This window comes from Sorex araneus, chromosome 2 (assembly GCF_027595985.1).
Source record: "Sorex araneus isolate mSorAra2 chromosome 2, mSorAra2.pri, whole genome shotgun sequence".
NCBI lineage: Eukaryota > Metazoa > Chordata > Mammalia > Eulipotyphla > Soricidae > Sorex > Sorex araneus.
Genome location: NC_073303.1, coordinates 218218274 through 218245256, shown reverse-complemented (window position 1 = coordinate 218245256; position 26983 = coordinate 218218274). Strand labels below are relative to the sequence as shown.

At 62.2% G+C, this 26983-nt stretch overlaps 1 protein-coding gene across 1 annotated transcript in view; it reads left to right on the top strand.

The window, feature by feature from the left end:
• Window positions 1-26983, top strand: part of LRP1 (LDL receptor related protein 1) — a 101001-nt gene that overhangs the window by 38207 nt on the left and 35811 nt on the right. Inside the window, exons 10-34 of the mRNA XM_055129189.1 lie at window positions 119-262; window positions 2011-2247; window positions 3568-3748; window positions 4486-4708; window positions 6743-6944; window positions 7227-7352; window positions 9055-9195; window positions 9291-9416; window positions 10118-10234; window positions 11104-11184; window positions 12556-12723; window positions 16364-16546; window positions 17499-17699; window positions 18698-18943; window positions 19048-19245; window positions 20934-21138; window positions 21227-21391; window positions 21812-22056; window positions 22176-22307; window positions 22627-22854; window positions 23136-23310; window positions 23394-23488; window positions 24225-24374; window positions 24488-24628; window positions 24859-24993. Of these exons, the coding sequence (XP_054985164.1) occupies window positions 119-262; window positions 2011-2247; window positions 3568-3748; window positions 4486-4708; window positions 6743-6944; window positions 7227-7352; window positions 9055-9195; window positions 9291-9416; window positions 10118-10234; window positions 11104-11184; window positions 12556-12723; window positions 16364-16546; window positions 17499-17699; window positions 18698-18943; window positions 19048-19245; window positions 20934-21138; window positions 21227-21391; window positions 21812-22056; window positions 22176-22307; window positions 22627-22854; window positions 23136-23310; window positions 23394-23488; window positions 24225-24374; window positions 24488-24628; window positions 24859-24993 (4245 nt within the window). The remainder of the gene's footprint in view (window positions 1-118; window positions 263-2010; window positions 2248-3567; window positions 3749-4485; window positions 4709-6742; window positions 6945-7226; window positions 7353-9054; window positions 9196-9290; window positions 9417-10117; window positions 10235-11103; window positions 11185-12555; window positions 12724-16363; window positions 16547-17498; window positions 17700-18697; window positions 18944-19047; window positions 19246-20933; window positions 21139-21226; window positions 21392-21811; window positions 22057-22175; window positions 22308-22626; window positions 22855-23135; window positions 23311-23393; window positions 23489-24224; window positions 24375-24487; window positions 24629-24858; window positions 24994-26983) is intronic.

Below are 26983 nucleotides of genomic sequence, written 5' to 3'. Positions count from 1 at the left end.
GGGCCAGGGCAGAGAACGCCAGCCAAAATGAGAAGGGCATGCCGTCAGGCCTCCGGACCCGGTCCCCTAGCCTCGGGCGTCCTCGAGGGGTCCCGACCACCTCCCCTCCCGCCCGCAGTGCGGAGCCACGCCTGTGAGAACGACCAGTACGGGAAGCCCGGCGGCTGCTCCGACATCTGCCTGCTGGCCAACAGCCACAAGACTCGGACCTGCCGCTGTCGCTCGGGCTTCAGCCTGGGCAGTGACGGGAAGTCGTGCAAGAGTGAGTGACGGGGACGGTGCCTGCGGGGGCGAGGGCGGGCGCGGGGCGGCTCCTTGGGCTCGCTGTCTGGCGAAGGTGGCGGGACTTGCCCCGTGCCCCGGGGAGGGGCTGAGGGGAACCCTGCACCCACATCAGAGCTGTTCCCGCTGCCCGCTCAAGCCGCAGAGTCTGCAGACTGACCCATCCCTTCACCCGTCCCCTGATGTCCCCGGGCGCGTCCTGTGTCTCTGGCACAGCCCCTGGCCTCGGGGGCACAGATGTTGTCTCCAGCCCGTGCAGTTTCTTTTTTTTTTTCTTTTTGGGTCACACCTGATGATGCACAGGGGTTACTCCTGGCTCATGCACTCAGGAATTACTCCTGGCGGTGCTCAGAGGACCATATGGGATGCTGGGAATCGAATCCAGGTCGGCCGCGTGCAAGGCAAATGCCCTACCCACTGTGCTATCGCTCCAGCCCCCCCGTGCAGTTTCTTGTTTGAGCAGCGGGGCAGCCACTCGGGAGGGCAGGAAGTGCCAGGAAGAGCATCAAGTGGAGGCGAGCTAGTGAGGACACGCAGGCCCGGGTTCCAGGGAGCAGGCAGGAAGGCGTATCCCTGCGGAGAAGCCTGAGTGGAGCCCTGGGAGGGGAGGAAGCGGTCACAGGAGCGCCGGAGAGCTGCTCGTCTTTTTGGCAGCAGTTACCCACAGTGCTCAGGCTCTGAGGCTTGGGAGCTGGGGGCGGGGACAGGCTGGATTTTATTCTGGGCTGCGGAGCTCCTGGTGATTTATTTGTGGGCTGTGCAGCACGGGGAATCCAACCCAGGGCTGCTGTGGGAAGCACTGATTCACCTCCCCAGATTCTCTTGGCACCTTAGAGCCTAGAAATGATGTGACTCGATTCACATCTGTACAGTGGCAGTGACTTCCCGTGGAGGGTGGACGGAGGGAAGTGGCCACGGGTTATTTCTGAGCTGTCTGGAAGTGAGATGGCTCCAACCAGGATGAGAAGTGGTGAGAATAAGAATGAACAGAGAGGGGCTGGAGCAATAGCACAGCGGGGAAGGCGTTTGCCTTGCACGTGGCCAACCCGGATTCGATTCCCGGCATCCCATAGGGTTCCCCTGAGCACTGCCAGGAATAATTCCTGAGTGTACAGCCAGGAGTAACCCCTGTGCATCGCCGGGTGTGACTCAAAAAGCAAAAAAAAAAAAAAAAAGGAATAAACAGGGGTAACAGCTTGGGCGCTACTACAGCGGGGAGGGCATTTGTCTTGCACGCGGCAACCCGGGTTTGATCCCCGGCATCCCATATGGTTCCCTGAGCACCACCAGGAGTAATTTCTGAGTGCAGAGCCAGGAGTATCCCTGGAACATCACCAGGTATGGCTCAAAGATGGATGGAAGGAAGGAAGGAAGGAAGGAAGGAAGGAAGGAAGGAAGGAAGGAAGGAAGGAAGGAAGGAAGGAAGGAAGGAAGGAAGGAAGGAAGGATTCTAAAATATCTGCACCGTATTCTTTGGGGCCCATGATTTTCACTTCTGACTGGTAGGCACCTAACGTGCTACCTGCTGCCTCTGTCCCATTGTCCTCTCCCAGTCGGTAAAACTAAACGCCTCGGATGTGTCCCTGAGCCTTACGTGTTCTGTTGTCTGACCTTGCGTGTCTGACTTTGCGTGTGCATGTGTGTCTGCGTGTGCCTGTGTGTCTATGTGTCTGACTGCGCGTGTGTCTGTGTGTCTGACTTTGCGTCTCTCCCGGTGCCTGCCCATAGAGCCCGAACACGAGCTGTTCCTTGTGTACGGCAAAGGCCGGCCGGGCATCATTCGGGGCATGGACATGGGCGCCAAGGTCCCAGACGAGCACATGATCCCCATCGAGAACCTCATGAACCCCCGGGCCCTGGACTTCCATGCCGAGACCGGCTTCATCTACTTCGCCGACACCACCAGCTACCTCATCGGCCGCCAGAAGATTGACGGCACGGAGCGGGAGACCATCCTGAAAGACGGTGAGGGCCGCCTGCGCGGAGTCAGACAGACAGACAGACAGACAGACTCCCCCTGGGGCTCAAGTGGCGGCGGGGGGGGGGGACCCTGGCTTCTCCTTCTCATGCCCTCTCAGCCAGGGGCATCCCCTCCTGGCCGGCTGCTTGGCGGGGCTGGTTGTCATGGAGATGAGGGGATAAACAGGGTGACCTCTGTGTGACCCCCTTCTTGGCCGAGCCCACGGGAGGCAGGAGGATGGATGGGAGAGGCAGCGTGGGCAGTTCTTGCCAGCCCTGGGGAAAACTCAGGGTCCGTCTGCCATTGGCACCCAGCCCTGGGGCTGCACACAGCACGCAGCCCGGAGAGGCCCGGAGGGGCCTTGAATCGGAGCAGCCAGCACACATGTGTTCCAGGGTCCCTGCCGCCAGCGTGAGCACTAGCTGCCAAAGCTACGGCAACCGGCTTGGTTCCGGGCCGGAGGGACGGCACCAGGGGGAAGGCACTTTGCTCTGCAGCTGCTGGCCACACCCAGTTCTCTCATGGGCGCCGGGTTTGGTTCCCGGGAGTAACCCCCGAGCACGGCTGGGTGTGACCCTTCCCCACCCCCCGGTTAACTGGTTCGGTGAAACGAACCCCGTGTTCCCCCCACACGCCTGGCCCTCTCCACATCTAGCTGTGTGGCTCCCACGCTTCCGAGTGAGGCCCCTTCCTGCCAGGTGTTAGCAGTTCCCCAGCCGGCACCTGAGCCCCCCGAGAGGGCCCCCCCACCCACCCATACTCTCCTCCATCTCGCTCCCCGCCCCTCACCCCCGGTCAGAGAAACCTCTGCAGTCAGCAATCATAAGACTTGAGGGAAATCAGAAGTAACTCCGCATCAGGAAGAGATCGGGGTTCCCTCCGCCAGGGGAACTGCTATTTAAAGGACACTTGAGACGCAGAGAAAAAAAAAAATCACTTCCTAATTGATTCATTTTGTCGGTTCAGGCTTTTCGGGCCTGGGACGTGGCCCCACGCTTGTGCCCAGAGCACGTGGCTTCAGCCACCCCTGCCCACCTGCCCCCCAGCTCAAGCACGGACATACCACCCCCTGCCCCCAAACCCCACGAGCACCCACGTCGTCAGCCATGCAGGTGCTCTGGCTCCCACTGGCCCCTCGGAGGAACCGTGGCCCTCGACACAGATGGAGCCACAAAACTGACCTGCCCAGTTCCTTCCTCCAGCTCCCCCCATCCCACCCACCCGCCACACGGGTTTCCTGCTCGCGCCGCCGGCCACGGGCTCTGAGACGGGCACTCGCGCCTCCCTGGAGACGCTCCCCTCACTGCCCCCCTGCTGCCCCCCAGGCATCCACAATGTGGAGGGCGTGGCCGTGGACTGGATGGGCGACAACCTGTACTGGACAGATGACGGGCCCAAGAAGACCATCAGCGTGGCCAGGCTGGAGAAAGCCGCACAGACCCGCAAGACCTTGATCGAGGGCAAGATGACCCACCCCCGGGCCATCGTGGTGGACCCGCTCAATGGGTAGGCCGCCCAGGGCCGGGGTGGGGGTCTGAGAACCGAGGGGTGGGCGGGGAGGGCAGCCCCGGGCGGGACACGGGGGAGGAAGGAGAGGCTAGAGGAGGAGCCGGGGTTCCTGGACTGCAGAGCACACAGTCTGACCCATCACTCCCGGCTCTGAGCCTGGAGGGTCCCGGGCCCCGGCAGCAAGCCCCTCCCGCCTGGGCAGGCCTGGCACCCTGACCTCCTCGCCACCTTCTCTCCAGTCTCCTTGGCCCTGTCTAATCACCCCCCAGCCCTGGTCCACACCACAGATCCTCCTGCCCTGGGCTTTTGCTCTTGGCGCTCCTGTGCCTGGGATATTCTCAGAGTTGGCTCCCTCTGAGAGCTTGGCTCCGCCGCTGCCTCCGAGACACCCCCACCCTCTCGTCCCCCCCCCCACCTCCTGTCCTGTCACCCAGCTTCATCTCCCTCCTAGCTTTAGCCTAACCCTCTCTGCTGTGCCACTTGATGTTGCTTGATCTGTTTCTGGTCTGGCTCCTGGGTGGGATGTGACAAGGGTCCCCAAGTGCCAGAGCGATAACTGGCTCACTTTTGTTGGGTGAATGAATGAACGAATGAATGAATGAATGAAGTGTGTGGTCCCAGTACTGTGAGGAGGGGCAAGGAGACCCCTGTGCAGGGCACGCGTGGGCTGGGACCCCAGGGGAGGCTGTGAAGTCAGGGGTGACCCAGTGGCGCTCACCGGTCACTGTGCACAGGTGGATGTACTGGACAGACTGGGAGGAGGACCCTAAGGACAGCCGGCGAGGGCGGCTGGAGAGGGCCTGGATGGATGGCTCCCACCGAGACGTCTTCGTGACCTCCAAGACGGTGCTCTGGCCCAACGGGCTGAGCCTGGACATCCCAGCGGGGCGTCTCTACTGGGTAGACGCCTTCTACGACCGCATCGAGACCATCCTGCTCAACGGCACGGACCGGAAGGTGGGAGACATGCGCCTGCGTGGGCTGGCCACGTGCGCACGGCTTGACCCCGGCTGTGTGCCTGTGTGCATCCTGTGTGGTTGCACCTGTCGCCCCGGATGTGTCCCTCTGTGCTGTGTATGGGATTGTTGGTCTGGTAGACGGTGTCTGACCGTTTGAGTTGACCTGTGTGGCCCCGACGTGCGGACATGTGTGCACGCAGCACGTGCTGCCTGTCTGCCTCGGGACAGTGCAGGAGGCCCGGGGATGCACACAGTGGGGGCTCCGTGCTCCCCGTGTGGTACATGTGCCTGGGAGTGTGGACCCAGTTTTTTTCCGGGTAAAACAGGCCCTTCTAAGACAGGCCCCTGACTCCGTGGTCTTACCTCCTCCCTGTTCCCTCACCCCGCTCTTTGCTTGTTTTGTTGGGGGACCGCACCCCATGATGCTCAGGGGCTAATCCTGGCTCTGCCCTCAGCCGTTACTCCTGGCTCGGGGGACCCTATGGGATGCTGGGAATCGAACCCGGATGGGTCACGTGCAAGGCAAGCGTCCTCCCCGCTGTGCTATCGCTCAAACTCACCCCACACTTTTTTTGTTTTGTTTTGTTTTGATTTTTTGTTTTGTTTTTGGGTCACACCCAGCAATGCACAGGGGTCACTCCTGGCTCAGGCACTCAGGAATTACTCCTGGCGGTGCTCGTCACCCCACACTTTGAATGAGCATCACTAGGCGTCTCGCCCATCCCACAGCAACAGAGGGTATAGAAGGTATTCTTTTTTTTTTTTCCTTTTTGGGTCACACCCGGCGATGCACAGGGGTTGCTCCTGGCTCTGCACTCAGGAATTACCCCTGGCGGTGTTCAGAGGACCATATGGGATGCTGGGAATCGAACCTGGGTCAGCCGCGTGAAGGCAAACGCCCTCCCCACTATGCTATTGCTCCAGCCCCAACAAAGGGTGTTCTTACCCCTGGACCTGGGCCCAAGGACTTCCTCTGCCTGAAGGCCCCCCACGATCCCCCCAGACCCTCTCTGCATGGTACGCTGCTCCTTGTCTGGATGTGGTCTCTGGACCCCTCTTCCCTTCTTTTTACATTTTTTGCCTTTCTGGTTGTTTGGCAGCCACCAGGGATACTCCCAGAGGTGCTTGGGAGAGCATGCAGTGCCGGGGCTTGAACCCGGGGTCCTCGGCATGCGCACCAGTGCTCTGGGCCTTTGAGCTTTGCCCCACCTGTGTGTCCCTCGAGACAGGGACCGTGTCATTCCCATTTCTCAGTTCTGCCGACTCTTTTTTTTTTTCCTTTTCTTGGGGTCACACCCAGTGATGCTCAGGGGTTGCTCCTGGCTCTGCACTCAGGAATTACCCCTGGCTGTGTTCAGAGGACCATATGGGATGCTGGGAATCGAACCTGGGTCAGCCGCGTGAAGGCAAACGCCCTCCCCACTGTGCTATCGCTCCAGCCCCAGTTCTGCCGACTCTTGACCCTTAGTCGGTTCTGGCGGCTTCTCAAATAAAGAAATGAAGGGGTGGTTTCTTCACGCTGCCTGCCTAGATGTATGTGTGTGTATGTCTCTGTGTGAATGTGTCAAGTCGCGTGTGCATGCGAACATACGTGTTGAAGGGATGTGAATAAACAAACAAGTCCAGGAAAAGAACAAGTGTGCCATCAGCATCCGGTTGGGTCCAGGGTCTGGCCCCTCACTGTGTGCGAGGAACTCGCCTTTTGGGGCTCCCAGGCTGATGGGGAAACAAAAAACCCAGAATGGATTGGGGCTGGAGCCATAGCACAGCGGGGAGGGCGTTTGCCTTGCACGCGGCTGACCCGGGTTCGATTCCCAGCATCCCATATGGTCCCCTGAGCACCGCCAGGAGTAATTCCTGAGTGCAGAGCCAGGAGTGACCCCTGCGCATCGCCGGGTGTGACCCAAAAAGCAAAAACAAAAACAAACCCAGAATGGACCAATGAGCAAACCAAGCCAGACAGGCGTGCCCCAGCCTCCGTGTCAGGCACCCGTGTCCCCCAGACCCTTAGCTGCCTCCCGTGCTCCCCTAGATCGTGTACGAGGGGCCCGAGCTGAACCACGCCTTTGGCCTGTGTCACCACGCCAACTACCTCTTCTGGACCGAGTACCGGAGCGGCAGCGTCTACCGCTTAGAGCGAGGCGTCGACGGGGCCCCCCCGACCGTGACCCTGCTGCGCAGCGAGCGGCCCCCCATCTTTGAGATCCGCATGTATGACGCCCAGCAGCAGCAAGGTACCTCTGGCCTGGGCACTAGCCCTTGGGCAGGGCCCGGGCTGGCGTTGGAAGGATCTGGGGGGGGTGGGGAGGCTTCTGGGGGGCTCCTCAGGGGTCTTGGGGTCTGCCTCCAAGGCACCTTTGAAGGGTGGTTCCCTCAAACCCAGCTGGGCCCTTCTGGGTCACACCTCCCTCCTTCCCCATGCCGGCCTCTTCCTTCCGGGTGTCCTTTCTCTGCCGCTGACCCCGTTCTCCATCACCTCTCCCCCACCCCCCACCCTCTCCCGTGCCCCTTCGCAGTGGGAACCAACAAATGCCGGGTGAACAACGGTGGCTGCAGCAGCCTGTGCCTGGCCACGCCCGGGAGCCGCCAGTGTGCCTGCGCGGAGGACCAGGTGTTGGACTCGGATGGCGTCACCTGCTTGGGTAAAAGGGGCTGCTGGGTGGGGTCCCGGGAGCAGAGCCGCAGGGTCGGATGGGAGAGGTCACGAGGGCATGCGGGGGCCATGGGAGAGGAGGGCTGGTGGGAGAGCTGGGGGCGGGGGTGGGGGGGTCAGGCTGGGGTGGGGGAGGGAGTTGGAGGTCATGAAGACCGGGGAGAACTGAGCGGTGAGACCGTGTGGGAAGAGGAAAATATTCTGGGGGTCGGAGCGATGGCACCGCGGGTAGGGTGCTTGCCTTGCACGCGGCCAACCCGGGTCCTAGCCCCAGCATCTCATAGGATCCCCTGAGCCCGCCGGGAGTCATTCCTGAGCGCAGAGCCAGGAGTGACCCCTGAGCATTGCCGGGTGTGTGTGACCCAAAAAAACAAAAAAATAAATAAAGAGAGGAGAAATATTCTGAATATTCTGCTGGTGGTATTAATTACAGGGTGAGATGACCCCAAGAAAACAAAAAACAAATAAATAAAGGGGGGGAGAAATATTCTGAATATTCTGCTGATGGTGCTAATTAGGGGGTGGGGATGCCTTGTGGTATTTGTGGGAGCCTTGGGGTGACAGGAATCAGCTCAGGACCTTATTCAGGCAAGGCAAGAGCTAAATGTTCTTCAGTTCCTTTACATTTGTCTCCCCGCTGTTAAAGTTACTAGTTCAAAATATCGAAAATGTGGCTGAGGATGTCAGTCAGTGGTAGAGTGACTGGTATGCCTGTGTGAGGTCGTGACTTCATTCCCCAGCACCACACACACACACACACACACACACACACACACACACACACACACACACACACACACTCATGCAGTCACTACTTATAGGCTGGAGCATATGCTTTAGTTGCCAGAGACCCAGGTTCAGTTTGACACACCACTTGGTCTCCTGAGCACCCACTGTTGGGAGTGACCCTGAGCACTGCTGGGCGTGACCCCTGGCCAAGACAGGACAGGTCAGAAGGTGCAGGGGACCCCACTGCTTGAAAGCTGCCCACTCCCAGCTGTGTTGAGCACTGTGCGGTTAAGTCACTCTCCTGTTTGTTCCTCACACACTCGGGAAAATCACAGCGAAGGTATTCTTTCAAGACAGTGAAAGAAGGGGCCAGAGCGATAGCACAGCAGGTAGGGCGTTTGCCTTGCACGCAGCCGACCCGGGTTCGATCCCCAACATCCCATATGGTCCCCTGAGCACCGCCAGGAGTAATTCCTGAGTGCAGAGCCAGGAGTTCACCCCTGTGCATTACCAGGTGTGACCCAAAAAGAAAAAAAAAAAAGTGAAAGAAGCAGGGGACACAGGGCCAGAGCTCTTGCCTTACACACAGCTGACTAGGGTTCGATTCCCGGCACCACCTATGGCCCCCTGAGCACCTCCGGGAGTGAGCCCTGAGCACTGCCAGGAGTGGCCCCCCCAAACAAAGCAATTAAAAAATAAAAAGTTGGGGCTGGAGCGATAGCACAGCGGGTAGGGCGTTTGCCTTGCACGCAGCCAACCCGAGTTCGATTCCCAGCATCCCATATGGTCCCCTGAGCACTGCCAGGGGTGATTCCTGAGTGCAGAGCCAGGAGTAACCCCTGAGCATCGCTGGGTGTGACCCAAAAAGCAAAAAAAAAGAAGAAAAAGTAGCAAGGGACAGGGGACTCAGAACATGTCCCAGGTGCAGGCCTGACTTTGCCCTCGCATCCCTGTGCTCACAGCGAACCCATCCTACGTGCCTCCACCCCAGTGCCAGCCGGGCGAGTTCGCCTGTGCCAACAGCCGCTGCATCCAGGAGCGCTGGAAGTGTGACGGGGACAATGACTGCCTGGACAACAGCGACGAGGCCCCCGCCCTCTGCCGTGAGTCGCCATCCTCGCCGGCCGTGGGGCACAGGAGGCCTTCGGGGCGCCCCCCCATGCCTGCCGCGCTGACCCCTGACCCACCCCCTCCCCAGATCAGCACACGTGCCCCTCCGACCGCTTCAAGTGCGAGAACAACCGCTGCATCCCCAACCGCTGGCTCTGTGACGGGGACAACGACTGTGGGAACAGCGAGGACGAGTCCAACACCACTTGCTCCGGTTTGTGGCCGTGGCACGCCCTCAGGGCAGGGGGTGGGGGTCACGGGCGGAAGCCGGAGAGACCTCAGCGAGGGTGGGGACGGAAGGGGAAGTGGTGGCGGGGTTGGGAGCAGGGGGACTCTCTCCTTGGGGACCGACCACCGGGGCCGCCTCGGGCGACGCCTGTGTGAGACCACCTGTTAACCGCCTGAACGCCCTGGGGAGGAACGTGCTGATGGGCCCAGATCACAGGGACGCAAAGGGGGCCGGGGGACCTACAGTGAGTAGGACATTGGCCTTGTATGCAGCCGGCCCCCAGGTTTGATCCCGGCACCACGAGGAGTGAGCCCTGGGCATTGCTAGGTGTGGCCCAAAACTGTCACTGTCACTGTCACTGTCATCCCGTTGCTCATCGATTTGCTCGAGTGGGCACCAGTAACGTCTCCATGGTGAGACTTGTTGTGACTGTTTTTGGCATATCGGATACGCCACGGGGAGCTTGCCAGGCTCTGCCGTGCGGGCGGGATACTCTCGGTAGCTTGCCAGGCTCTCCGAGAGGGACAGAGGAATCGAACCCGGGTCGGCCACGTGCAAGGCGAACGCCCTACCGCTGTGCTATCACTCCAGCCCAAAAAACGGGGTGGGGGACAGAAAGCAAGCAAAGTGGGTGGGGGTCCTGGGTGGGGGTCCAGCCCATGAGCCGTCACGCCACCCCCCCGCAGCCCGCACCTGCCCACCCAACCAGTTCTCCTGCGCCAGTGGCCGCTGCATCCCCATCTCCTGGACATGCGACCTGGATGACGACTGTGGCGACCGCTCCGATGAGTCAGCGTCATGCGGTGAGCGGGGCTGCAGCAGGCGGGGAGGGGGGGCCGAGCCGGGGGCGCCGCAGAGACCAGTTGGTCTTGAGAAAGTCTCTTCACTTGCACGTGCACACATGTGCACATGTGTGCGTGTGTGTCTGTGTATGTTCCTTTGTGTGTGTGTATTTGTGTGTGCGTGTTTGTGCACACGTGTGGGCATGTGTGTCTGTGTGTGTTCCTTTGTACTTGCGCGTATGTGTATTTGTGTGCTCGTGTGTGTCCATGTTTGTGCACGCGTGTGTGAACATGTGTGTGTGCATGTGTGTCCCTTTATGCACTCATGCATATGTGTGTGGGTGTGTGCATGTGTGTATGTGTCTCTGTGCGTCCCTTTATGCACTCATGCATGTGTGTGTGGGTGTGTGCATGTGTGTATATGTCTCTGTGCGTCCCTTTATGCACTCATGCATGTGTGTGTGGGTGTGTGCATGTGTGTCTGTGTGCATGTGTGTGTTCCTTTGTGTTTGCGCGCGTGTGTGTTTGTGTTTGTGTGTGCGCCTGTGTGCACGTGTGCGTGTTTGTGCGCACATGTGTGCATTGTGTATTTGAGTGTGTGTGTCTGTGTGTCTTTGTGCGCACATACATATGTGGGGGGGTGCATGTGTGCGTGGGTGTGTGGGTGTGTGCACGTGTGTGTGCACGCGTGTGTGTGGCTGCTGCTTCTGCAGCGTGGGGGCACAGACAGCACCCACATCACGGCTTGTGGGCTTCAGTTAGGTCCCTCAGGAGAGCACTTCCCCAGAGTTTGGGCAGCACGCCTCCCCCTGGCTGGGCCCTCTGCCCGCTGGGGAGGGAGCCCTTGGCCCCCTGGCACTCCCACTCAGCTGCACTTTTCTCCCTCGCAGCATATCCCACCTGCTTCCCCCTGACTCAGTTTACCTGCAACAACGGCAGATGCATCAACATCAACTGGCGATGTGACAACGGTAAGTGCAGCCGCCCTGGACCAGCAGCAGTCAGAGGGCTAGGAGCCACCGCCAGGCCTGGCGGGGACAGGCAGGCGGGGGGCGAGGGGGCAGGGGCGGGGGTGGGAGCTTGCCGGGGTTCTAGCATCCATCTGGGCATCTCAGTATGAGCTGGCTGCGCCCCCCCCCCCGGGGGTTGTAGCCCACTCCCCGCTGGGAGAGGCTTGGGGCGGGGGAGAGGAGGGCCAGGGCCCAGGCGCCAGCCTGGCTCCCTTCGCCCGCACGCCCTGGCCGGGGTCCTTGGAGCCCCCTGGGAGCTGAGGCTCCCGGCGTGGGGGGAGCCGCCCTGGCCGCCAGCCACAGGGCAGGTGATGTTGGCCGGGCCCCGGGGGCCCGTGCACCGTCTGTGTGTGTGTGTGTGTGTGTGTGTGTGTGTCTGTGTGTCTGTGTCTGTGTGTGTGTGTCTCGGGGCCCGGGCGTCCGAGTGGCGGGCACGGGACAGGTCGTGCGGGCGCCGCCGCTGCCCCTCGTGGCTCCCGTGTCTCGTGCCAATGGCTGCCCCGGCGGTTTCTGTGTTTCAGAGAAGGATTGTGGGGACGGCTCTGATGAAAAGGCCTGTCCTGAGCCTGCCGGTCAGTGCATAGAGCACATGCACCATCACCCCAGAGCCCCGCCGGCCCGGGCCCCCCGAACACGCCCCCCCCCCTGCCCCAGAGAGAGAGAGAGAGAGAGAAGGGGAGAGTGGAGGGAGAAGCTGAGAGGGAACCTCTCCGCGGGGACAGAGAAGAGGGTTCAGAAAGGTGCAACTCCAGCTGCACACGGCAGGAACAGGGCCCAGGGGTCACAGACCCGCCTCCCAGGCTTCCTTATAGGGTGGGGGCGGGGGTCTGCCCCGGCCCCGGCCTAGGAAGCATCAATCACTCAGGACCCCTCAGACACCTCCCAGACCTGCCGCCCACACCCTCCCCAGTGCAGGCACTGACCCCTGCGCGGACGCCCAGCGCCTGAGGCCCACCAGACCCCCAGCTCTGGGCAGGGCCCCCAGCCCCCCCACCTCCCCGGCCCCACCCTCTGAAACCTGAGAATCCCGGTCCTCCTCCCAAGACCAGAGCCCCCTGCCCAGCCCTGCAGAGCCTCCACCCAGGGTAGGGCCCCCTCTCTGCCTCCCCCACGCCCCGCCCCCACTCGGGCCATGGTGCATGCTGCAATCTATGCAGTTTCTGTGTCTTTTCTGTTTGTTGTTTTCGCAGGGGCGGCTGGGGGCGGTGGGAGCGGGGGTCCCGAGCACGCGTCCCAGCGGAGGCTGCTGGTGACTCTCACTTCTTGCTTCTCCCTTCCTCGCACCCCGCCCCTCACCTCCCCGCCTTCCCGCCTTCCCGCCCCGCTCTGCAGACAACGACTGTGGGGACAACAGTGACGAGGCCGGCTGCAGCCACTCCTGCTCCAGCACCCAGTTCAAGTGCAACAGCGGGCGCTGCATCCCCGAGCACTGGACCTGCGACGGGGACAACGACTGCGGGGACTACAGCGACGAGACGCACGCCAACTGCACCAACCAGGGTGGGCGCCCTCCTCCCCCCGTCCCTCCCGCGCTCCCCGCTCCTGGGGGGGAGGGACGTGGCCCGCGGCACAGAGGCGGTGGCCGGTGCCCGCTTGCCTCTCCGTCGGCCTTGGGTCTGAGCTCGGCCGGGCAGCGGGCTGTCTGGGTGGCCTTGAAGGGTTCCTGCCCGTCGGGGGTGTGACTTCTGCCTGCAGAGTCGGGATAGCAGTGGCAACCAAGGGGCCCGGAACCCGTGCCTGCTCTCACGGGACTGTGTGGCAGCGGGGAGGTGGGGGAGAAGCCTTTCATGCGCCACTTTCAATGTTTTGGTTTTGTTTGGGGGCGGGCACCACACCGGCCGTGCGCAGGGGCTATTCCCAGCCTTATGCTCAGGGACTCCTGAGCAGTGCTCAGGGGTGAGCGGGCGCCTGTGTGGTGCCCAGGATTGAACCTGAGTCAGCCACATGCAAGGCAAGTGCCCTCCTCTCTATACTATCTCTCCAGCCTCCCTCTAACTCGTGTTTTCGTTTGGGGTTTTTTTTTTGGGGGGGGGTCACAACTGACAATGCTGAGGGGTTACTCCTGGCTCTGCACTGAGGAATTTACTCCTGGCGGTGCTCAGGGGGCCCTATGGGATCCCGGGATTGAACCCGGGTGAGTCATGTGCAAGGCAAACGCCCTTCCTGATTGTACTATCTCTCCAGCCTCCATCTACTCTGGAGGTTTTTAAGCCCTGGGATGTTAGCTATGGGTGCCGAGAAGCGTCACCAACAGAAATATGTCGTCTTCTTTCTTGGGACCGGGGGGGCCAGTCTGTGCCTCTCTCCTGGTTTCTGGGCTCGCACCTGCTTCACCCCAGTCTCCGCCCGAGTCTCCCCGGGGCCCCTCCTTCCCCGGCTCTGCTGTGTGTCTGCTGGGCCTGTATCTCTGCATCCAACTTTCCCCCTCGCATAAGGACTTCATCATGTCCTAGGGGGCCCCACCCTCATGACCTCATCAGTTTTCCTTTCAGCACGCTTGACTTTCTTAATTATTATTTTTGCATTTCCACCACCAGGGATCCAGCCCAGAGTTCACACATGTAGGACATGTGCTTTACCACTGAGCCACACCCTGCCCCTGGCTTTGTCTTTCGTTCTTTTTCTTCTTCTCCTTTTTGGGGGACCTGGTGCTGGGGTTGGCACTTGGGCCTCCTGCATTCAGAGTCTGGGCTTCAGTCCTCTGAGCCGTCTCCCCACCTCTCTCCTTTCTTGTTTCATGATCTCGTCCTAAATGGATCATCTACCAAGACCTGTTTCCAAATAAAGCTCACAGGGGCTGGAGCGATAGCATAGCGGGTAGGGCGTTTGCCTTGCATGCGGCCAACCCGGATTCGATTCCCAGCATCCCATATGGTCCCCTGAGCACCGCCAGGGGTGATTCTTGAGTGCAGAGCCAGGAGTAACCCCTGAGCATCGCCAGGTGTGACCCCTAAAGAAAAAAAAAAAAAACAAATAAAGTTCACAGCCCGCAGGTCCTGTCAGTTAGAGCATCTGCACCCTGGGATAGACAACTTCCCCCGCCCCCCAGGTTAGGGCTCTCGCTTTGCCTGCAGCCAACCCCAGTTCCATTCCCGGCACCCCGTGGTCCCCTGCGCCCGGCCCAGGTGTGGCCCAAGGATGCCCTCCTGCCCCCAGCAAAGTTATCTGAGTCTTTTAAACCTTTGCCTTGCTGCAGGCCAACATCTTTCCGCAGCCCTGATCCGACCCCTCTAGCCTGATGGAGTTAGGGGCATTTGGTGGGACAGTGACAGAGCACTGAGATCACCAGCCCTGGGGGCAAGGAGGGGGAGGGGGGCCACTGAGACTCAGACGAAAGGAAGCTGCAGGGGTGACTCAAACAGGCCAGGGGCAACAGCAGCTGAGAGTGACTTGGACTTCTAAGGAGGAGCCCCAGGGAGGCCTCTGTGTGTGTGTGTGTGTGTGTGTGTGTGTGTGTGTGTGTGGTGTGTGTGTCCCGCACTCACAGGCTCAGCACACCTGAGGGGGGGCGAGGGAGGCCTGTGTGTGTTTGTGTGTGTGTGTGTGTGTGTGTGTGTGTGTGTGTGTTCCCTGGTCTAAGGAGGAGCCGAGGGAGGCCTGTGTGTGTGTGTCCGTATGTGTGTGTGTGTTCCCTGGTCTAAGGAGCCCCAAGGGAGGCCTGTGTTTGTGTGTGTGTGTGTGTGTGTCCCCTCACAGGCTCAGCGCACCGAGGGGGACTGGGTTCAGGGGTAGCTCAGGCCATAGGACTAGTGTGTGCGAAACCCTAAGTATTCGCCCAGCACCACTCCCTGGGGGTCCCCAGTGCTCCCCCCAGCAGAGTGTGGCCTTTATTTTTGAAAAAGAAGAAATCTGGGCACGCTTGCTCTGAGCCTCCGCCCCTCCATGCAGCAGGGGGCGCTGGGGGCGGGACAGGTGGGCCTGGAAGGAGCCCTGGAGACTCAGGGACAGTAGGGCCCGGTGGGGCGGCCCGGTGCAGGGACGGTGGGGAGGGGGCCGACCCCACGGCAGATGCGCAGCAGGGCTGGGGAGGGGCCTGGGAGGAGGGTCCAGGCTCCGTGGGGAGGACGGACTCAGAGGCGGCCGCGGGAGTCTGGCGGGGCAGAGCGAGGGAGCCCTAACCCGGCGCGGGGGGGCCCCCCGCCCCCCCCGCCCCCGGGCCCCGTCTGTCCCGGGTGGCGGGCAGATGCTCAGACCCTGCCCGTAGTGGCTCTGGCTTCCTGGGTGTGGCATTGTGCCAGGCGCCAGCTGTGGCCCTCGGGCCCTGCGGCCCCCACCAGTCTCTCTGCCGAGCCAGTCGCTCAGTCCTGCACGCCTTCCCGGGCACCTCAGCTCTGCCCCAAGGCTCCAGCTCAGAGACTCTGCGCTGGCCATCCCCTCTGCCCAGGGCCCGCTCCGGGCCCTCTCTGGCTTCCGCACATCCTCCAGGCTCAAAGGTCAGGCGCTGTTATCTGGAATGTTCCTCTCCAGCTGGAGCCAGCTCTCCCCCCCAAGCTTCCTTCACTACCTACAATTCCCGCTTCTATTTCTTTATTTTTTTGGGGGGAGGGGCAGGGGGGAAGGGCTGGGGGTCAGGGCACAGGGTTCTTGTTGAGGCCACACCTGTTGGTGCCCCTGGCTCAGAACTCAAAGGGTTCATCCCAGTGCTGCTCAGGGCCCCATGCAGAGCCCGGACGGAGCCCAGGGCCCCAGCATGCAAAATGCATGTGCCCCTGGGACTGTAAGAGGTTGCATGGTTGGTGGGAAGGGCGCTCGTCTTGCACCCAGGCTCGATCCCGGCATCCCAGAGGGTCTCCCGAGCACTGCTGGGAGTGATTCCTGAGTACAGAGCCAGGAGTAACCCCGGAGCATCGCCAGGTGTGACCCAAAAGACAAACAGACGGGACTAGAGGGATAGCACAGCGGGGAGGGCATTTGCCTTGCACACGGCCGACCTGGGTTCAATTCCCAGCATCCCAGATGGTCCCCTGAGCACCGCCAGGAGTAATCCCTGTGCAGCCAGGAGTGACCCCTGTGGATCGCCGGGTGTGACCCAAAAAGAAAAAAAAAATCGCCCAGTCTGGACACCGCAGGTGGGGTGAAGCTGGGTTGGCGGCAGCTGGCCTGGAACCCTGACCTCACCGCCCCCCCCGTCCCACAACAGCCACCAGGCCTCCGGGGGGCTGCCACACGGACGAGTTCCAGTGCCGCCTGGACGGGCTGTGCATCCCTCTGCGGTGGCGCTGTGACGGCGACACGGACTGCATGGACTCCAGCGACGAGAAGAGCTGCGAGGGCGTCACCCACGTCTGCGACCCCAACGTCAAGTTCGGCTGCAAGGACTCTGGTACGGGAGGGCCGGCGGGGACAGGGCCGGGGACAGGGCAGGAGGCCAGCAGGCCGGGAGCAGGGGGGGGGACACCTTGCGGGTGGGATGGGGTGGCATCGACCTGTGGCAGAGGCAGCCCAGAGGAGGCGTGTGCAGGATGGAGGGCGGGTCCCAGAAGGGGTCAGGCTTTCCTGAGGACCCCGGGGACCCAAACCCTCACTGGTGCTGAGGTTCGGCTCCTTCCAAGCCTCCCTGTGCTGTCGCTGATGGAGACTCGGCTGGAAAAGCTCACGGTTCCTAGTAGCCCCACGGCACTGCAGGCGTGAACTGTCCAGGGCACCGGCGGGAGGGCCAGGGACAGAGCTTAGCGCAGGCCTTGCATGGGGGAGGCTTTGGGGTTTATTCCTAACAGAGTCAGGGAGGGAGGGAGTCAGGGAGGGAGGGAGGGAGGAAGGGAGGGAAGGTGGAAGGAAGGGAGGAAGGAAAGGAAGGAAGGAAGGAAGGAAGGAAGGAAGGAAGGAAGGAAGGAAGGAAGGAAGGAAGGAAGGAAGGAAGGAAGGAAAGAGGAAGGGAGGGAGGGAGGAGAAAAGGAAGAAGGGAGGGAGGAGGGGAGGGAGGGAGGGAGGGAGGAGAATTCAGAGCGGTAGTTTCCGCCTTGCCCGTGGCCAGCCCGAGTCCAGTCCCAGCACCCCGTGTGGTGCCCAGAGCATGGCCCAGAGGCTCCTGAGTTAGAGCCGGGAATGACCCCGAGCACAGCCTGGTGTGGCCCAGAGTCAAAAAAGAAAGAAAGAAGAAAGAGGGAAAGAGCAAGGGAAGGGAAGGAGGGAGGGCTCTGCGGGGTTACCCTGGGACAGAGGGGATGGGGCGGGGGGTGGGGCAGGGCTGCCTGGGCGCTTCCTGCCCTCCACCCCCAGAGGAGGCGGCGCAGACCCCCGGGTGGGCTCGCGTGCTCACGCCGGCCCGTCTCTAGCTCGGTGCATCAGCAAGGCCTGGGTGTGCGACGGCGACAGCGACTGCGAGGACAACTCGGACGAGGAGAACTGCGAGTCCCTGGCCTGCAGGCCCCCCTCGCACCCCTGCGCCAACAGCACTGCCGTCTGCCTGCCCCCCGACAAGCTGTGTGACGGCAACGACGACTGCGGGGACGGCTCGGACGAGGGGGAGCTGTGCGGTGAGGCCCGGCGGCAGGACCGGGGCTGCGGCTGGGGGGGTGGGGGGGGCGGGGTAAGACCCCAGGGCAGTTGGCAGGGACCCGCCTCCGTGTCAGTCTTTTTTTTTTTGGGGGGGGTCACACCCAGCAATGCACAGGGGTTCCTCCTGGCTCTGCACTCAGGAATTACTCCTGGCGGTGCTCAGGGACCATATGGGATGCTGGGACTCGAACCCGGGTCAGCCGCGTGCAAGGCAAACGCCCTCCCCGCTGGGCTATCGCTCCCGCCCCGTTTCGGTCTCGCTTTGGCGAGAGGCTGCTCAGCACGCCGTGCTCCTCGTGGCAAGCAAGCCCTGAGCAGCAGCCGAAGTGGCAGAGACCGTCATCCTTTGTCCTATGGCTGAGGAACCCTGGTCAGGGAACTGGCCTCAGGTCACAGTGCTCGTAAAACGCAGGGCAGACACCACACGCGGGGCTCCCAGACGAGCCAGGCACGGGGCACCAGGAGGGGCCGGCTTCTGGGCCAGGCCCCGCGGTGCGCGGGGGAGGGTGACGTGGTGGGGAGTGGGGGGGCCGGAGGGGGGGCTCCTGTCGGGTCACGGGGTCCCAAGGACAGGAGCAGGATGGCCGGAGCAGTGTCCCTTCAGATCAAAAGCAACGAGCGTCAGAGAGCGGGGCCCAGGCTTGGGAGTGAGGAACTGCAGAGCCGTCTTATCTCTGAGCCAGAGGGGCGCTGGGGCCCTGGAGGTCAGGGGGTGATAAGGTGGGACGGCCCCCGGGAGCCCCTCCCGCTCCCCTGGCCAGCAGGGATTGAGGGAAGGGGACCACCAGGCCCAGAACGAGGCGAAGACGGGGGCTGCACCGTGGCCCCAAGAAGGGGCCGGGACATACTGGGCAGAGTGGTGGGGTGCGGGGTGCGGTGCTGGGGGGGGGGCCAGCGGCTGGCCCCGGAGGGAGCCGGGGAAGCCTCAGGACTGAGCCCGTCTCACGGCCCGCCCGCCCGCCGCCTCCCACCCCAGACCAGTGCTCTCTGAACAACGGCGGCTGCAGCCACAACTGCTCGGTGGCCCCGGGCGAGGGCATCGTGTGCTCGTGCCCCCTGGGCATGGAGTTGGGCCCCGACAACCACACCTGCCAGATCCAGAGCTACTGTGCCAAGCACCTCAAGTGCAGCCAGAAGTGCGACCAGAACAAGTTCAGTGTGAAGTGCTCCTGCTACGAGGGCTGGGTGCTGGAGCCCGACGGGGAGAGCTGCCGCAGCCTGGGTGAGGCGCTGCCTGGGCCAGGATTGGGAGTGGGGTGTCCTCTCGGCCGCCAGGCCCCCCGCTGACCCGTCTCCTCCCCCCCTCCTCCCCCTCCCCCGCCCCAGACCCCTTCAAGCCTTTCATCATCTTCTCCAACCGCCACGAGATCCGGCGCATCGACCTTCACAAAGGTGACTACAGTGTCCTGGTGCCCGGGCTCCGCAACACCATCGCCCTGGACTTCCACCTCAACCAGAGCGCCCTCTACTGGACCGACGTGGTGGAGGACAAGATCTACCGCGGCAAGCTGCTGGACAACGGAGGTGACCGCCCGCCCCCCCCATCCCTGGGACCCAAGTGGGTGGAATGCAGATGCACACGCGGGGACGGCCGTGGAGGGAGGGCCTGAGCTCCCCCGCCCCCCACACTCGTGTTAATTGGGTTAGATTTTGCTGTGGGTCTCCGTGCCTGACGCCCCGTAATTATCGTCGGCAGAACTGCCAGGCTGATAATTAACGAAATGATCAGCCTTTTCTTTGGAACCGGGAGCGCCTGGGCTCCCCAAATCCTAGAATTGCAGGCTGGAGAGTAAAAAGCCACGAAGGGTGGGGTACCCGGCCCAGCCTTCTGCCCCAGGCGGCCTGACCGGCACACACTTTTTCGTCCAACACACACACACACACACACACACACACACACACACACACACACACGGAATGATACCTACCTACCTCACACAGGTCCTGGGCACGCAGCAGCTCCGGCACATACTTTTTCATCCAACACACACACACACACACACACACACATGCACACGCACACACACACACAGAGTGATACCTACCTACCCCACACAGGTCCCGGGCACGCAGCAGCCCTGTCTGTCCCCATGCCGCTTCTGTGGCAGTGGGAACGTCACACACAGTCACCCAGCACAGACTGGAGGGTGCCATGAGGGAGAGAAGGGGCGAGAACTGGAAGGAGCGCAGACAGCGATATCCAGCGTAGAGGGTCCAAGGTTCAGGAGGTCCCGGTCCCATCCCTTGGTGCCACACGGATCTCAAAGCCATGCTGAGAGTGACCCCTGAGCACTGCCAGGCATGGCCCCAAAACCGATAAATTAAAATAAACAAGTTCGGCTGGAGTGTTAGCGATAGCACAGCGGGTAGGGCGTTTGCCTTGCATGCAGCCAACCCGGGTTCAATTCCCAGCATCCCATAGGGTCCCCCGAGCACCGCCAGGGGTAATTCCTGAGTGCAGAGCCAGGAGTCACCCCTGTGCATCGCCGGGTGTGACCCAAAAATAAATAAATAAATAAATAAATAAACAAGTTCACCGATTGAGGAAGGCGGCCTCTCGAGAAGATGGCCTCCGAGCCCAGGCCCATGGGAGCACTTTTTCCCTGCGCCTCAGTCCTTGGTGCCCGAGAACCCTTGGAGCACTGTGGCATCGGGACAGCTGCGGGCGGGGGCACCGTCCACATGGATTTCCAAGGGATCGGGGTCCACAGACGTCAGTTCCCAGGAAGCGTCACTAAGGCATTCTAGGCCGTACCTTCTGGAAGGTTCTACCCTTGTGTTAGGTCTCAGCCTGTTCCCCAGAGCCCCTGCCACGGGTCAGCTCTTCTGAGAGCTGCTGGCAGGAAACCCCAGTATAGAGCTTCTCTGAGCACTGGGCGCCGGGCCCATCCTCCCCTCCAGCCCACGACCTGGGTGGGGGAGAGTGGAGGGTCTAAGAACTCCGGCTGGGGGGCTGGAGTGATAGCACAGCGGGGAGGGCGTTTGCCTTGCACGCGGCCGACCCGGGTTCGATTCCCAGCATCCCATAGGGTCCCCTGAGCACCGCCAGGAGTAATTCCTGAGTGCAGAGCCAGGAGTAAGACTTGAATATCACAGGGTGTGACCCAAAAAGAAAAAAAAGGAAGAAGAAGTCCGGCTGGATTCAGGCCCCACCTGTGGTGTGGGTGCCTTGGGGGGACACCCCGTAACCTCCCACCCACTGCTGCCCACAGCCCTGACGAGTTTCGAGGTGGTGATTCAGTATGGCCTGGCCACGCCCGAGGGCCTGGCTGTGGACTGGATTGCGGGCAACATCTACTGGGTGGAGAGCAACCTGGACCAGATCGAGGTGGCCAAGCTGGACGGGACCCTTCGCACCACCCTGCTGGCCGGCGACATCGAGCACCCCCGGGCCATTGCACTGGACCCCCGAGATGGGTGAGGATGCCCGGCCCGCTCCTGTGCTGGCCCCGGGGGTCTCCCTCGGCGTGCCCGCCCCCTCCTGACACCCCCGCCGCCCCCCCAGGATCCTGTTTTGGACAGACTGGGACGCCAGCCTGCCCCGCATCGAGGCGGCGTCCATGAGCGGGGCCGGGCGCCGCACCATCCACCGCGAGACTGGCTCGGGGGGCTGGCCCAATGGGCTCACCGTGGACTACCTGGAGAAACGCATCCTCTGGATAGACGCCAGGTCAGCGCCCTCCACCTCGCCCCGCGGCCCTGTGTCCCCCCAGACCGGGCAGGGCGCAGTGGACGAGGGACTGGGAGCACCCCCAGGCGCAGGAGCAGGCCCCCACCCCGCCCTCCATCGCCCCACGTTTGCCGTCTCCCCCCGGGGCCCCGGTGCAGCGTGGCCGCGGCCAGCATCTCCTGTGTCCACTCAGGGGCGCAGGGGTCGAGGTGTGAGAGCCGAGGTGTGAGAGCCGGGCTCAGGGTCCCGGTGCTCGCGGACCGCGCCACTAGCCTCCCACGTTCTCCGGCCGCCGGGTTGCCCCAGGCTGAGTGCGGGCGCTGGGTCCTCCCCCCAGGCCCCCATCCCGGGCGTGGGAGGAGACGAGGTCCCCGGCGGCGGGGGGCAGGGTCCTCACTCTGCCCCCGACCACGCTCCCAGGTCAGATGCCATTTACTCCGCCCGTTACGACGGCTCCGGCCACATGGAGGTGCTTCGGGGACACGAGTTCCTGTCGCACCCGTTTGCAGTGACGCTGTACGGGGGGGAGGTGTACTGGACCGACTGGAGAACCAACACGCTGGCCAAGGCCAACAAGTGGACCGGCCACAACGTCACCGTGGTCCAGCGGACCAACACCCAGCCCTTCGACCTGCAGGTGTACCACCCCTCCCGGCAGCCCATGGGTAAGGGGGCTCCCGGGCGCCGCGGGGGCCGCGGGAACCCGAGGGCGAGGTGGGGAAGGAAGGGCTGCTGGGCGGCCCCGCCAGTCACGGGGTGGCCTTTCTCCTGCTCTCCCCCCCAGCTCCCAACCCCTGCGCGGCCAACGGGGGCCGGGGACCCTGCTCCCACCTGTGTCTCATCAATTACAACCGGACCGCGTCCTGCGCCTGCCCCCACCTCATGAAGCTGAAACCGGACAACAGAACCTGCTACGGTAGGAGGCCCCCCCCAACACTGACGCCCTAATGCAAGGGACCCCCAGGAAGAGGTAGGAGGCCCACCTTGAGGCGGCTCCCACCACCCTATTGGCAAACTGGGAAATGGAGTGGAGGAGGAAGAGGAGGAGGAGGAGGAGGAGGAGGAGGGGGACGAGGAGGAGGAGGAAGAGGGGGACGAGGAGGAGGAGCAGGAGGAGGAGAAGAAGGAGGAGCAGGAGGAGGAGAAGAAGGAGGAGGAGGAGGAGAAGGAGGAGGAGGAGGAGGAGGGACAGGGGCAGGTGGGCCGCCCCCAGTGACTTGCCCGCCCCCCAACAGAGTTCAAGAAGTTCCTGCTGTACGCGCGGCAGATGGAGATCAGGGGCGTGGACCTGGACGCCCCCTATTACAACTACATCATCTCTTTCACGGTGCCCGACATCGACAACGTCACGGTGCTGGACTACGACGCCCGCGAGCAGCGCGTGTACTGGTCCGACGTGCGCACGCAGGCCATCAAGCGGGCCTTCATCAACGGCACGGGCGTGGAGACCGTCGTCTCCGCAGGTGCCCGCCTACCTGTGGCCCCGCCCCATCCCAGCCAGGCCCCGCCCCACCCCGCCAGGCCCCGCCCGCGGCCCCGCCCCACCCAAGCCCCCCCGCGGCCCCGCCCCACCAGGCCCCCCACCCCATCAGGCCCCGCCCCACCAGGCCCCCCACCCCATCAGGCCCCGCCCCACCAGGCCCCGCCCCTCCCCGCCCGCGGCCCCGCCCCAGCCAGCCCATGCCCCCCCCCGCCCCCCTCCCCCGCACACCTCCAACCCCCTGCTCCCCCCATGTGCCACCAGATCTGCCCAACGCCCACGGGCTGGCCGTGGACTGGGTCTCCCGGAACCTCTTCTGGACAAGCTACGACACCAACAAGAAGCAGATCAACGTGGCCCGGCTCGATGGCTCCTTCAAGAACGCGGTGGTGCAGGGCCTGGAGCAGCCGCACGGCCTGGTGGTGCACCCCCTGCGCGGGTCAGCCAGGCTGCAGGGCCGGGAGGGGGGGCCGTGGGGGCCGGGAGAAGGGGGACTGTGACCCTCCCTCCTCCCCCCTGCAGGAAGCTCTACTGGACTGATGGTGACAACATCAGCATGGCCAACATGGACGGCAGCAACCGCAGCCTGCTCTTCAGCGGCCAGATGGGCCCCGTGGGTACGCACACGCCGGGCCGCCCCCTGTTGCTCCTCCGTCTCCCTAAACCCACAACTCCGTCCTCCTCCCCCAAGTCACACTCTTCCTTTTTGTGTTTGTTTTTTGTTTATTTTGTTTGGGTGCCACATTCGGTGATGCTCAGTGATGAGTCCTGGCTCTGCACTCAGGAATCACTCCTGGCGGTGCTCAGGGGACCCTGTGGGATGCTGGGGATCAGACCCGTGTGATGTGCAAGGCAAATGCCCTCCCCGCTGCACTATTGCTCCAGCCTCAAAAAGGAGCTTTTCTTTTTTTTGCCTTTTGGGTCACACGTGGCGATGCACAAGGGTTCCTCCTGGCTCATGCACTCAGGAATCACCCCTGGCGGTGCTCAGGGGACCATATGGGATGCTGGGAATCGAACCCGGGTCGGCCACGTGCAAGGCAAATGCCCTACCCGCTATGCTATCGCTCCAGCCCCCAGGAGCCTTTTTTTTTTTTAACTTCTCCTTTTTTGTTTTTGGGCCACCCCTGGCGATGCTCGGGAATCACTCCTGGCAGTGCTCTGCTTGGCAGACCATAACGGGACGCTGGGAATCAAACCCAGGTCGGCCAGGTGCAGAGCACTCTACCTGCTGTACCATCTACTCTAGCCCCCAACGTCAAATTCTTAACTCCCGCGAATCCCCCGGAGGTCCCAGCCCCCAGGCTCTCTGGCAGCGACCCCCCCCCACACCCCCTGCCCACTGTCTTCCAGGCCTGGCGATTGACTTCCCGGAGAGCAAACTCTACTGGATCAGCTCCGGGAACCACACCATCAACCGCTGCAACCTGGACGGGAGCGGCCTGGAGGTCATCGACAGCATGCGGGGCCGGCTGGGCAAGGCCACGGCTCTGGCCATCATGGGTGAGGCTCGGGGCCAGGCAGGGGGCAGGGGAAGGGCGCTGGAGGGCGAGCGAGGGGGGGGGGGGTGCCCAGACTCAGACTCTCCTCATTCCCTCCTGCCTCCGCCTGCCCAGGGGACAAGCTGTGGTGGGCGGACCAGGTGTCGGAGAAGATGGGCACGTGCAACAAGGCGGACGGCTCGGGCGCCGTGGTCCTGCGGAACAGCACCACCCTGGTGATGCACATGAAGGTGTATGACGAGAGCGTCCAGCTGGGTGAGGCGGCCGGGCCCTCCCCACAGATGCACCCGCTGTGTGTCCTCAGCCGTCCTGGGCACGGGGGCCTGGGGGATAGAAAGCCGAGCATTGGCGGGGCAGTTGTCTCCCCCCTCCCTCCCCCTGCCCCCCTCCCCCCCCAACCCCGCACACACAGTCCAGGGGGAGGGACGTGGCTGCCCTGAGCCCGTCGCCCAGCGCCCGAGCCCTTTCTCTCTCGTGCCCTGCAGACCAGGAGGGCACCAACGCCTGCAGCTTCAACAACGGTGACTGCTCCCAGCTCTGCCTGCCCACGTCGCCATCCACCCGCGCCTGCATGTGCACGGCCGGCTACAGCCTCCGCAGCGGCCAGCAGGCCTGTGAAGGTCAGCCCCGCCTGCCCTCCCCGTCCCCTCTCTCCGTCCCCAGCCAGTGGGAGTTAACTTAGCACCTTCTGGCCTGGGTGCTGGTCAGGGCACTGAAGCCTGGGCTGGAGGGCGGAGAAGGAATGGCGAGCGACTCTGCCTGCGGCAGTAGGATTGGAGAGGAAGGCATGTGGGCTTCCTGGAGGAGGGTGCAATGAGCCAGGCTGTAGAGACCAAGAAGGCTTTGAGTGTGAAGCTCAGAGAAGCAATGAACCGCAAGGCCAGAGGGGGGTGCAGAGCAGTCAGCGGCTCTCTGGGGGGCCCTGGGGGCCAGGCCTAGGGATGCAGAGGGGAGGGGGGGTGCAGGGCTCCCTGGGTCTCCTGCCAGCAGTGCCTGGAAAGTGATGTTTGGGGAAGATTAACCTGGCGGCAGCCAGCCGCGGAGGGGGAGGAAGAAACCCGGGGCGGTTAGACCAGTTAGGAGGCGACCTGAGTAATCCCGGTGTGCAGAGACAGGGCCAGGGATGGGGTTTACCAGCTGGGTCGGGCAGAAAGGATGAAACCCAGAGACATTTCACAAGAACTCACTGACTGATTTATGAGCCAGCCCCGGGACACCTTTCCCCAAGTGCCCTCCTGGGAACCGCCCTCTTTGATGTGGGAAAATGTTGCAGAAAGAAACGTGGGGTTGGACAAGGTTTAAGTGGGTTTTCTGGTGTGTGTGTGTGTGTGTGTGTGTTTCTGCAGATCTTCTCAGAGCCTTGAGTATGATTCATCCATTCTCAGAATCTCTGTGTGTGTGTATGTGTGTGTGTGTGTGTGTTTCTGCAGACCTTTTCAGAGCCTTGAGTATGGTTCATCCATTCTCAGAATCTGTGTGTGTGTGTGTGTGTATGTGTGTGTGTTTCTGCAGACCTTCTCAGAGCCTTGAGTATGGTTCATCCATTCTCAGAATCTGTGTGTGTGTGTGTGTGTGTGTGTGTGTTTCTGCAGACCTCAGAGCCTTGAGTATGGTTCATCCATTCTCAGAATCTGTGTGTGTGTGTGTGTGTGTGTGTGTTTCTGCAGACCTTTTCAGAGCCTTGAGTATGGTTCATCCATTCTCAAATCTGTGTGTGTGTGTGTATGTGTGTGTGTGTTTCTGCAGACCTTCTCAGAGCCTTGAGTATGGTTCATCCATTCTCAGAATCTGTGTGCATGTGTGTGTTTCTGCAGACCTTCTCAGAGCCTTGAGTATGGTTCATCCATTCTCAGAATCTGTGTGTGTGTGTGTGTTTCTGCAGACCTTCTCAGAGCCTTGAGTATGGTTCATCCATTCTCAGAATCTGTGTGCATGTGTGTGTTTCTGCAGACCTTCTCAGAGCCTTGAGTATGGTTCATCCATTCTCAGAATCTGTGTGTGTGTGTGTGTTTCTGCGGACCTTCTCAGAGCCTTGAGTATGGTCCATCCATTCTCAGACTCTCTTCAGAGCAATGCTCCTGTTTAAGATTTCCCAAAACTCACTCTACCGTGACCCTTGTTTTGATGACACAGAACACAGTCACCCATGATGCTGGGGCATGGGGGGGTAGGGGGGACAGCTATAAAAGCCAGAGAGGATTCTGAGATGAGTCGGAACACTGGACAAGGGTGTGGATCAGCATGCCCAGCATGTGTAGGGTCCTGGGTCCCATCCCACGCAAAATGACTGTTCCAGGAGTGAGGTATTGAGCGGAGGAGACAGCTCAGAGGGCTGTGCTCATGGGGGGAGGCTTGGGATCTGGGCTCATCCCTAGCACCCCTGGGTGTAGCCCCGGGGGCCCCCAGCACCGCTAGGGAGGAAGAGCAGAAAGACAGACACAACAGGGGCCAGAGGAATAGTACGGCGGGGAGGGCGCTTGCCTTGCACGCAGCCAACCCGGGTTTGATCCCGAGCACCCTGTATGGTCTCCCGGGCACCTCCAGGAGTGACCCCCCCACCTGTCCCCCCAGCTCAGAGCCAGGAGCAACCCCTGAGCACAGCCAGGTGTG